The sequence below is a fragment of the Phalacrocorax aristotelis genome, chromosome 28 (assembly GCF_949628215.1).
Source record: "Phalacrocorax aristotelis chromosome 28, bGulAri2.1, whole genome shotgun sequence".
Lineage (NCBI taxonomy): Eukaryota > Metazoa > Chordata > Aves > Suliformes > Phalacrocoracidae > Phalacrocorax > Phalacrocorax aristotelis.
The window spans coordinates 803963-814269 of record NC_134303.1 but is presented as its reverse complement, the minus strand read 5'-3'; the positions used below and the strand labels follow the sequence as shown (position 1 = coordinate 814269).

The 10307-nt window shown below is 70.5% G+C and overlaps 3 protein-coding genes across 7 annotated transcripts in view; 2 read left to right on the top strand and 1 right to left on the bottom strand.

The window, feature by feature from the left end:
* Nucleotides 1-2171: 2171 nt before the first annotated feature.
* QTRT1 (queuine tRNA-ribosyltransferase catalytic subunit 1) lies at nucleotides 2172-5674 on the bottom strand. Its single transcript, XM_075076182.1, is given in 11 exon segments — nucleotides 2172-2555; nucleotides 2648-2732; nucleotides 2809-2918; nucleotides 2999-3074; nucleotides 3181-3319; nucleotides 3972-4087; nucleotides 4172-4250; nucleotides 4331-4469; nucleotides 4941-5009; nucleotides 5335-5610; nucleotides 5612-5674. Coding segments are annotated over 11 exon segments (1290 nt in total). The 5' UTR covers nucleotides 5660-5674; the 3' UTR covers nucleotides 2172-2402.
* An 848-nt stretch (nucleotides 5675-6522) lies between these two features.
* LOC142048889 (uncharacterized) lies at nucleotides 6523-8829 on the top strand. 2 transcript variants are annotated; one of them, XM_075076184.1, is made up of 4 exons: nucleotides 6523-6606; nucleotides 7918-8102; nucleotides 8396-8513; nucleotides 8609-8822. In XM_075076184.1, exons 2-4 carry the CDS (start codon nucleotides 7925-7927, stop codon nucleotides 8748-8750), a joined length of 438 nt encoding a protein of 145 aa, XP_074932285.1. In that variant the 5' UTR covers nucleotides 6523-6606; nucleotides 7918-7924; the 3' UTR covers nucleotides 8751-8822. The 2 variants fall into 2 exon arrangements, with proteins under 2 accessions (XP_074932285.1, XP_074932284.1); XM_075076183.1 differs by lacking the exon at nucleotides 6523-6606 and adding an exon at nucleotides 6878-7162 and having other exon boundaries at nucleotides 8609-8829.
* A 689-nt stretch (nucleotides 8830-9518) lies between these two features.
* DNM2 (dynamin 2) overlaps nucleotides 9519-10307 on the top strand; it is a 33238-nt gene continuing 32449 nt past the window's right edge. For 3 of the 4 annotated variants that reach the window (XM_075076179.1, XM_075076181.1, XM_075076178.1), the window contains exon 1: nucleotides 9520-9832. In XM_075076179.1, coding sequence (XP_074932280.1) covers nucleotides 9672-9832 — 161 coding nt within the window. In that variant the 5' untranslated portion in view covers nucleotides 9520-9671. Of the gene's footprint in view, nucleotides 9833-10307 lie in introns of all 4 variants that reach the window. The other variant, XM_075076180.1, reaches the window with a different exon arrangement.

Sequence of the window (10307 nt, the reverse complement as noted above, 5' to 3'; positions counted from 1 at the left end):
AAACTTCCTCCCCGCGGCCCCCCCGGCCGCGCGCCCCGCCTGACCCTGGGGGGCTGGGGCTGGGGGTCCCGACCCCCCAAAGCGCCGCGGGGCTGCCACGAGGGGCGCGGCCCAAATTTGGGGGCTTTCAGCTGAAAAGAGCGTCTGTGGGGGCAGGTGTCAAAGCTCCCGGACACCCCCCGGCCGAGCCCTGGGACCCCCAGCAGGGACCCCCCCACGGCCGAGCCCTGGGACCCCCAGCAGGGACCCCCACGGCCAAGCTCCGGGACCCCCAACAGGGACCCTCCCCACAGCCGAGCCCTGGGACCCCCAGCAGGGACCCTCCCCGCAGCCGAGCTCCAGGACCCCCAGCAGGGACCCTCCCCACAGCCGAGCTCTGGGACCCCCAACAGGGACCCTCCCCGCAGCCGAGCTCCAGGACCCCCAGCAGGGACCCCCCCCGGCCGAGCTCCGGGACCCCCAACAGGGACCCCCACAGCCGAGCTCCGGGACCCCCAACAGGGACCCCCCCCTGGCCGAGCTCCGGGACCCCCAACAGGGACCCTCCCCACAGCCGAGCTCCGGGACCCCCAGCAGGGACCCCCACGGCCAAGCTCCGGGACCCCCAACAGGGACCCTCCCCACAGCCGAGCTCCGGGACCCCCAGCAGGGACCCCCACGGCCAAGCTCCGGGACCCCCAACAGGGACCCTCCCCACAGCCGAGCTCCGGGACCCCCAGCAGGGACCCCCACGGCCAAGCTCCGGGACCCCCAACAGGGACCCTCCCCACAGCCGAGCTCCGGGACCCCCAGCAGGGGCCCCCACGGGTAAGCTCTGAGACCCCCCAAACCAGACCCACATGTTCAAGCTCCCCCCCCCCCAAAACACACCCACGTGTCCGACCTCCAGGACCCCCAAAGGCCCCACACGTGACCTCCCAGACCCCCAACAGCAACCCACATGGTTAAGATCTGAGACCCCCAACACGGCACCCCCCCAGGACGTGGCTGACCTCCCAGACACCCCCCCTCCCAAAAGACCCACATTTCCGAGCTCCCACCCCCCCAATAGACCCACCTACCCAACCTCCCACCCCTCCCAGCCCCCAGCCCCCCACCACGGACCCTTAGACGGGAGCGGGTGGGACCCGGGGGGGTCACAGCCTGTTGGGGGGCGCGAGGGGTGCCTGGGGGCAGTGGGGGGGGGCGGGGGGTCCCCAGGAGCTCACGCTGCGTCGCTGCCTCCAGCCACGTATCGGGCACCAGTTGATGGGGACAAAGGCCACCGACGTGACCCGCTCAGGGACGTCACCCACGCGAGGGTGGGGCCCCGGTCACATCCCCGTCCCCATCTTCATCCTCCTCATCCTCCTCATCCTCCTCCCCGTCCCCATCGTCCCCATCCTCGTCCCCGGGTGCAGGGGGCTGCGCTTCCCGGCCTCGCGGGACCCCCTGACTGCCCTGACGCCCCCCCCACCTGAGCCCCCACCTGAGCCCCCCCCACACCTGCACCCACCGCCCTATTTAAGCCCGGCCCAGCCCCTTCCCCTTCTCCCAGCCGGACCCTGCCCCAGTTTAGCCCCTCGTTTTGATTGACCCGGCTCTGCCGCCCCCCCCCCTGCTCCGGGTGCAGGGTCCTTGGGTGGGGGGCGACGAGCCCTGGGGGCCCCCCGGGGTGTTGGGGGCGCCGGGGGGGGGGGCGCCAGCAGCCGGGTTTGCGGCGAGGTGGGGGGGTCACGACGCCGGCGGCGGGACGGACCCGGGGTGCCACGTCGGGGACGGAGGAGCAGATGCAGAGAGGATCCAGGTCCTGTGGCCCCCCCCCATCCCCCCCTGCGCCCCCGGGACCCCCGAGCACCCCCATTCCCCTCCCACATCCCCAGTTCCCCCCCCCCATCACTCCAGCCCCTCTCTCTTGGTGCCCAGAGCGTCCCCGATCCCCTCCCGGGACCCCAGAGCACCCCCCAAACCCCTGGTTCTCCGGCCGTGGGCTCCCCTGGCCCCTGTGACGGCAGCCGAGCCCCCGCCCCCGGGGTCGGCCCCGCACGCCCCAGGACCCCCCACCCATGTCCTCCTGCTCCCCCGAACCGTGAGCCCCCCACCCCGAGGTGGCACCGAGCCCCTGCCGCAGGCAGGCAGCCCCCCCCCCGACTGATCTGGGCCCCCCCAGACCCACTGAGAGCCCCACATGCTGCTGTTCCCACCAAGAAACTTTATTTGGATGCGGCTGTGGCAGCCGCCCCCCCCCCCCCCCCCCAAAAAAAGAGACCAAAGTAGTAAAAAAAACCACACAAAAAAGTATAAAAATATACATATGGAATGGCTAAAACCGCCCGTGGGGGGGAAACGGGGGGCTGCCGGCGCACCCGGCCCCTCCGTCACCCCCCGGGGATGGGGAGGGGGGCGCGGGGGGGTCCCCCCAGTTAATCCAGGGTGATGCCGACGGCGCCCAGCGCCTCCCCGACCCAGGGGGGGACCCGCTCCCGCGCCCCGTACATGGTGCTCATGAACTCCCGGACGAATTCGGGGAAGCGCTGGGCCAGGATGCTCTCCCGGATGGAGCCCATCAGGTTCAGCTGCGGGAGAAATTGGGGGGGGGGGGGTTAAGGGGGAGGCCGGGACCCCCCCGAGCCGGCCCCCCCCCCCCCCCCCGAGCCCCCCGCCCCACCTGGTAGGCGATGTTGTGGATGGTGAGGTGGTGCAGGGCGGCCGTCTCGCTGCGGAGCAGGGCGTGCAGGTACGCGCGGCTGTGCCTGGGTGGGGGGCAGCGGGAGGGTCAGACCCCCGCCCAGCCCCTCCGCCGACCCCTCCCCGAGCCCCCCGACCCACCGCCGGCACGTGGGGCAGCCGCAGCTCTCGTCGATGGGACGGAAATCTTGGGCGAATTGTTTGTTCTTCAGCTGGAGCGACCCCCAGGGGACCAGGGCCGAGCCGAAGCGCTGCGGGGAGGGGAGGGGGTGAGCGGTGGGGACCCCCCCCACCCCCAAACCGCCCCCCCCCCCTCCCCGGAGCCTCCTACCGCCGTCCGCGTGGGGAAGACGCAGTCGAACATGTCGCAGCCCAGAGCGACGCAGACCACCAGGTCGGTGGCGTAGCTGCGGGGGGGAGCGGGCTCTGAGCGGGGGGGGGGGGCCCGAACCCCGCGTCCCCCCTGCCCCAGGGGCTCTGGGGGGCGGCGGCGGCGACCCCCCCAGGACCTACCCCACACCCATCAGGTATCGGGGCTTGTCGCGGGGCAGGCGGTCGGTGCTGAGCTTCACCATCCTCCAGAAGCGGTCCTTCTCCTCGCCCCCGCTCAGGCCCCCGATGGCGAAGCCGGGGACGTCCCGGCGGGTCATTTCTGGGGGGGGGGGGCGGTGAGCACCCCCCGAACCCCCCCCAGGAGCCCCCCAGGAGCCTGGAGCCCCCGAGCCCCGCCCAGGAGCCCCCCAGGAGCCTGGACCCCCCGAGCCCCCCCCAGGAGCCCCCCAGGAGCCTGGACCCCCTGAACACCCCCCAGGAGCCCGGTGGAGGGGGGGAGCAGGAGGAAGAATGGGAGGATGATGGGGAGCGGGAGGAAGGCAGGAAGGAGAACGAGGCTGAGGAGCAGAAGGAAGGCAGGGAAGGGGAGGATGAGGCTGAGGAGGAGGATGAGGAGCGGGAGGAAGGTGGGGAAGGGGAGGATGAGGCTGAGGAGGAGGATGAGGAGCAGGAGGAAGGCGGGGAAGGGGAGGATGAGGCTGAGAAGCGGGGAGGAAGGCAGGGAAGGGGAGGATGAGGCTGAGGAAGAGGAGGAGGAGCAGGAGGAAGGCGGGGAAGGGGAGGATGAGGCTGAGGAAGAGGAGGAGGAGCGGGAGGAAGGCAGGGAAGGGGAGGATGAGGCTGAGGAAGAGGAGGAGGAGCAGGAGGAAGGCGGGGAAGGGGAGGATGAGGCTGAGGAGCGGGGAGGAAGGCAGGGAAGGGGAGGATGAGGCTGAGGAAGAGGAGGAGCGGGAGGAAGGCGGCCCTGCTACCTTCCAGGCACTGGGCGCGCAGGGCCGGGTCCAGCCCCCCCTGGATGATGGCGAAGAGGTGCTGCCGCTCGGGGTGGCGGTTGGCGGCGATGCAGCGGTCGAGCCAGCGGACAGACCTGCGGACGGGGTGGGGGGGGGTGTCAGGGCCGGGGGGGGGGGTGTCCTGGGGGGGCCGGGGGGGCTCTGGAGGGGTCCCCGACCTGTGCATGGCCTCCTCGACGCGTGGCCCCGTCGTGGTGCTGCTCACCACGTCGTCCAGCTGCATCATGATGTCGGCGCCTGCGGGGGGGTGGGGATATCTCAGGACCCCCCCCCCGCCCGATTTTGGGGGTTCACCCCCGCTCCCCCCCCCGACTCACCCAGGGCGTTCTGGATCTCGATGGCCTTCTCGGGGCTGAGCAGGATCTCCTCCCCGCCGTAGGGGGAGCGGAAGCGGACCCCCTCCTCCGTCACCTCCGACAGCTCCACCAGAGACACCATCTGGAAGCCCCCGCTGTCCTGGGGAGAGGGAAGGGGTCGGGGGGGAACACACCCCGATAACAGGGGGGGATGCCCCACACCCCCGGAGAAGGGGGGGGGCTGGGGGATTGGGAACCCCCACGGTTGTGGGGAGGGGGTCAGGGCAGCTGGGGGTCCTTGGGTGGGGGGTCTGCAGGGGGTGCCTCCCCTGCAGTGGGGGTTCTGGGGGGTCTCTGCCCCCCGAGGTTGAGGTCTGGGGGGCATCCCTTCCCCCTTAGGTGGGGGGTTTCCCTGCCCAGGGGAGTCTGGGGGGGGTGTCCCTCCTCTCTAAATGGGGGTCGGGGGTGTCTTCCCCCCCCGGTGGGGGTCTGTGGTCTCCCCCTGCCAGGGGTGGGTCTGGAGGGGTACCCCTTCCTGCCCCCCCCAGGTGCAGGTCAGGGGGTGTCCCTCCCCCCTAGGTGGGGGTCTGGGGCCTCCCCCCCCCCATGGGTGTCCCAGGCCCTCCCTCACCGTCAGCAGGTTGTGGGGCCAGTCCATGAAGCCGTGGAGGCCCCCGGCACGTCGCACCAGCTCTGGACCCTGCCGCGGGACGGGGGGGGGTCACATCGGGGTGCCGGGGGGTGCCGGGGGGGACCCAGCCCCGCCCAGCCCCGCCCAGCCCCGCCCAGCCCCGCGGCTTGCGGACCCCAGGGGGCGGGGCTACACCGCTTGGGGGCGTGGCCACACAGGGAGGGGGGTCTCGGGGCGTGGCCACCCTGTGATGGAGGCGTGGCCAACGCAGTGGTGGGGCGTGGCCTCCCCCTGCCCGCCGCTTCCCGCCGGCTGCGGGCGGCCCCTCCCCCGGCCCCGGCGGCCCCTCCCGATCCCGGTTCCCCCCCCGCCCCCCCGCCGCGGCAGCGCTCACCGGCTGCGTGCCCAGGTGGTAGGTGTTGCCGAGACAGATGCGGCAGCCGAGCGCGGCGAGCTGGGCCGCCGTGATGCCCTTGGCGGTACCGCGGGTACCCACGGGCATGAAGACGGGGCAGGGGACGGGGCCGTGTGGTAGCCGCAACTCGCCGGCCCGCGCCCGGCTCCGCCCGCACTCCGCCGCCACCCGCAGCAGCGGCCCCGGGCCCGGCCCCGCCGCCATGGGCGCCGCCATCTTCCCGCTCTCCCACGTGACACGCGCTTCCGGCCGCCTCCCGCGTCCCGCCGGACGTGGTCGTAACCACGGGCAACGCGGCCGCCATGTTGGGGCTTCGGCCTCGGCAGGGGGGATGGACGGACGGACAGACACACACACACCCCCTCCTCCGGTCCCCGTGTCCCTCGGGAGAGACCCCCGCCCTACTCTCCCATGTGCCTCGTGGAGAGCCTCCTCTTCCCCTCCTCCGTGATCCCTGGGAAAGCCCCCTCCTTACCCTTGTGACCCCTGGATAGAGCCCCCTCCTCTGCCCTCTGTCCCTGGGAGAGCCCCCTCCTCTGATCCCCTATGTCCCCCATGGAGAGCCCCCTCCCCTGGTCCTTATGTCCCCCAGGGAGAGCCCCCTTCTCTGCCCCCTGTCCCTGGGAGAGCCCCCTCCTCTGATCCCCTATGTCCCCCATGGAGAGCCCCCTCCCCTGGTCCTTATGTCCCCCAGGGAGAGCCCCCTTCTCTGCCCCCTGTCCCTGGGGACAGCCCCCTCCTCTGGTCCCGAAGCCCCCCAGGGAGAGCCCTCTCGCCTGGCCCCTTGCCCTTGGGCAGACCCCCCTCCCCTAAGGGAGGGGACCCCCGGGGGAAGCCTCCTCCTCCACACCCTGCCTCAGTTCCCCCTCACACAACAGCTCCATCTCTCCTGTCGCAATATTCCGTCCCAGCTGCACCTGGGTTTTCACCCCAGGGTCCCTCATCCCCCGCACCGTGAAAGCCCTGAGCAGGTCTGAGCACAGAGGGACCCCCCCTTCCCATCACCCATTAGCACCCCATTTTTCCCCTGGGGCTGGTCCTGGGCGGTGTTAAGCTCATGTCAGGATGGTGGAGGGTCCAGTGGGGGCAGCACCTCGGCCCTCATGCGTGGGAAGCCTGAGCTGGGGAAATATTCCCTGTTTTGATATAAATGGTTATTTTTGTTTCTCCAGACTCTGCTGTAATCAGCTCCCGGTGCGAGGGAGGCGAGCGTGCCAGCTCGGCGCGTGGGAAACCGCCCGCCTAAAGGAGGTAACGTCCCCTGGGAAGAGCCAGGTGTTCCCGAAATGGATGCACGGGGTGGAGAGTTTACAACTGGGGGGGCTCTGCCTTCCCAGTCTGACCACTGGCTGGGGCAGGGGACCTTAACTGGTGAGGGGGAGCAGGCAAGGGACGTGCCCCAAACTGGTTTGGTAAAACAGGAGCGTCCTGTTAGAAATTACCCAGAAAACAAATTAAAATGACCTTCAGGAGCGATCCGGCAGCCCTGCCGTCACCGCGGCTGCCGCGTGCCGCGCCGTGAGGCTGTGCCGGGATCCCCGGCAGCCTGCGACCCGGCTGTGGTGATGAACTCGTCGTAGCGTTAACGAGCCGGATGAGGGACGGACGCTCCGGGAAGCGGAGGGATGCGTAGCCTGGCTCCGATGGAGCGAATCTGGGCGAATCTCCCCCGGAGCCGTGTCACCTGCGCCTGGGTCAGCGGAGCCTGGAGCAGCCCGGCCCGCCGGCAGCTGATCCCAGCCCCTCCTCGCCTGCTCTCCCTCCTGAAACGCGGGGCTTTTATCTCAGAAATCTCACTGGGAATCTGGTAATCGACTCGCTGCGTGCAGCGAGGGATTTAATTACCCTTTCCCAGAGCGGGGAAGAGGAAGGCAAAGCAGCCGCTGGCCTCGCTGCCGCCAGCTTCCCTCCCCGCTCCTCCCTCTGCATCGCGAAGCCCCGCCGGTGGCTCGGTGGGTCCGCGGCTCCCTCCCTCCCTCGCTGCCCCTCTCCCCACCGGCAGCTCCCGCAGGGGTGGCTCAGCTGTTTCGGAGCCAAACACTTGAGTCCAGATTATGGTAATGCCGGTGGGTTTGAATAACCCAGAGCCGCGAGCGGGTTCCTTCGGGTGACAGGGACACGAATGCTCCCCCCGACCTGCTGCGGTTGTGTCCGGGGCCGCAGCGTGGGGGTGCAGCAGGGACACAACCCCCCAGTTTTCCTGTTTTTGGGACAAGCTGCTTCTGGCACCCGTTTCCCCTCGCCCCATGTGGGATGTGGGGCTGGGGATGAGCCAGTTTCTCTGTGGTGTCCCAGTCGCAGCTCGTCTGTGTTCAAAACGGCCGCTTTTCATCCCCAACAGGCGCAGGGGTGAGTTTGGGAAATGCTGTCCCGCCCGGGAGGGGCTTTCGGAGCTTGGTCACCCATGGGGACCCCAGAAATGGGGCTGTCCCCCCTCTCCGGTGACACCGGGACCATCCCACAGTGCCGTGAGCCCCGGGGCTGGACAGGAGGGTCACGCCACGCCGGCGCCGCGGCGTCCGGAGCCCTGCTGATCCCTGTCTTCTCCTTCCCTTATCACAGCTGGAAGATGGATGCGGTGCAAGCCGGCCAGACCGAGCCCGCGGCCCCGCGGCAGCCGGAGGCGCAGGAGCGACCGAACCGGCGGACGGTGGATCGGCTCAGCCCGGAGCTCCGCACGGAGAAATACGTCCTGCTGAGCATGGACGGGAAGCTGCTGGGACCGGAGCTGAGCCGGATCCGGAGCGGTACGGACAGCGGGAGGGAGGGATTCCCCCAGGAAGGGGGGTCTGTCCCCCCAGTTCACGCTCTGGTCCGTGCTGGGAAGCTCTGGGGGGGTTTTCCTCACCCCAGCTGGATTTGGGGATGTCGCCATCACCCTGAAATCCAGGCTCTGCTGCGTTCAGAGCAGGGGATGTGGCACTGCCCTGAGGTGTTTTTTGGGCGTTGGGGGATTCTTTGCCTCCCTGAATCGCGAGACAAGCCCCAGGAAGGGCCATCCGGGGGCTGACGGTGCCTTTTCCCCCCGTCCCTGCCCCAGAGATGGCCCTGCCGCTGGAGCGGCCCCAGGACCTCCCCTCCAGCTACCTCCGCCACCAGCGCCGCTCCCTGCCCACCCTCCCGCTGGCTCCGGGACCCCAGACCCCCGCCGAGCTCAGGTAGGCGACGCTGCCGGCACTTCCCAGTGATGGGGCGCTGAGAGCCGGTGTTTGGGGTCCTGGTTTCTCCCCCACACCCCCCTTGTCTCTTCCAGGAGCAGCTCGGACGTCCTCTGTGCCGGCCGCTTCCCGGCAGGACTCAGCCAGTTGGTGACTGGGATGCAGACCCCGGTCTCACCGCGACGCCGGGGCAGCCCGTCGGCACCAGAGAGCGACCGGGGGGACGCGGGGCGGTGAAGGGAGCCCCTGGCATGCAACGGGTCCCCCGGTCGGACGATGCCATTGGGCGAAGGTGTGAAATAAAGACCCCCAAAGCAACGGCTGTGGCTGGGCTCTTGGGGCTGGGGGTCCCCACGGGGTGGGGGGCCGGGGGGTCCCGGGGCGGCGTGGGGGGTGGGGTGTTGGCCCGGGCCCGGGGCCTCCCCTCCGGGGCTGCCGTCGGTAATGCGCACCTACACGGGGTTTTACGGTCGCCGGGCTGTGCCCGGGAAAGGCGGGAAGGACTAAAGCAGCCAATCGGTTGTCAGGGATTGTTGATTGACAGCCGGCTGGCGAATGGCGAGATGGTTTTCTCCCCCAGCTTCCCTCCGATTCCACTCGGGGGATGGGTTGGTCAATCTGGTGGAGTGGCAGGCGCGCTGTCCAATGAGAGGGAGGGCGGGTAGGGAGAGGCGGGCGACCTCCCCTCGGTCTCTTTCGGGTAGCGATTCGCTAGCTTTCCAGAACGGCAGTCGTCTCTACCAATGAAATGGCAGGAGCGATGTAGTGGGGCGGGAGCTACAGGGGCGCCGCCTCAGCTGACAGAGCAACTCCACCTTCCATTGGCCTGTAGGCATGAGCGACGCGGGGGGAGGCCAATGGAACGGTAGGGAAGGAGGCGAAGCTTTGTTGGTCCCGCCCTTCCCGCTGATTGATAACCCGCCGCTCCTCTCCGCTCGGCCAGTTTCTCTGATTGACGGCCGAGGCGGCCAATGGCCGCGCCGCCTGAGGGGAGCGGGGCGGGCCGGGCGGAGCGGCGCCCCGGGGGTGTCGCCAGTGCCGGATGAGGAGACTCTGAGGGGAAGTTTGGCCGCCGCCGCCGCCGCGGGCCCTGCGAGGAGGAGCCGCCGCCAGGAGAGCGGGAGAGTGGGCGTCCCCCCCACCGCCCCCCGCGCCGCCATGGGGAACCGGGGCATGGAGGAGCTGATCCCGCTGGTGAACAAGCTGCAGGACGCGTTCAGCTCCATCGGGCAGAGCTGCCACCTCGACTTGCCGCAGATCGCCGTGGTGGGCGGCCAGAGCGCGGGCAAGAGCTCGGTGCTGGAGAACTTCGTGGGCCGGTGAGTCGCGGGGCGGCGGGGAGGGGCGGGCGGGGCGTACGGTGACGGCGGCGCCGCCGCTACGCCACTGGCGTAAGCGCGCTTCGTGAATACCGCCTGCGTAGGGCGCGGCCTGAGGGGACCCCCCCCCCCCCCGGCGCTACGGAGGCCTCTACGCAAATTGCGGAGTGCCCCGGCGGCCTGCTCCCCCTCGCCCCGCCGTGTCCTACGAACTTAGCGTAAGGGGCGGACCCAGGGGGGAGCGGGTCACCGGCAGCCCCTTACGCCGGTAGCGTAGGCGGGGATTCGGGCCGCGGCCGGCGCGCACGGCGCTGGCGTAAGGGGTTTCTGTGAATACCGGAGCGGGGGGCTCCCGCTGCGGAAGGGCCCCCCGGGCCGGGGATGCGCGGCCACGGCAGGCCCGCCGCACCGGAGCCCCGCACCGTCTCCCGAGCAGTGAGGCACCGGTGGTGCCGTGGCCATGGAGGATGCCGCC

Bases quoted from the DNA above. Each gene is read 5' to 3' on its own strand.
- LOC142048889 (XM_075076183.1), top strand. From the start codon at position 6,981: ATGCGTAGCCTGGCTCCGATGGAGCGAATCTGGGCGAATCTCCCCCGG. The intron at 8,103-8,395 runs GTACGGACAGCG...TCCCTGCCCCAG, and splicing joins GCTGAGCCGGATCCGGAGCG to AGATGGCCCTGCCGCTGGAG. The intron at 8,514-8,608 runs GTAGGCGACGCT...TGTCTCTTCCAG, and splicing joins CAGACCCCCGCCGAGCTCAG to GAGCAGCTCGGACGTCCTCT.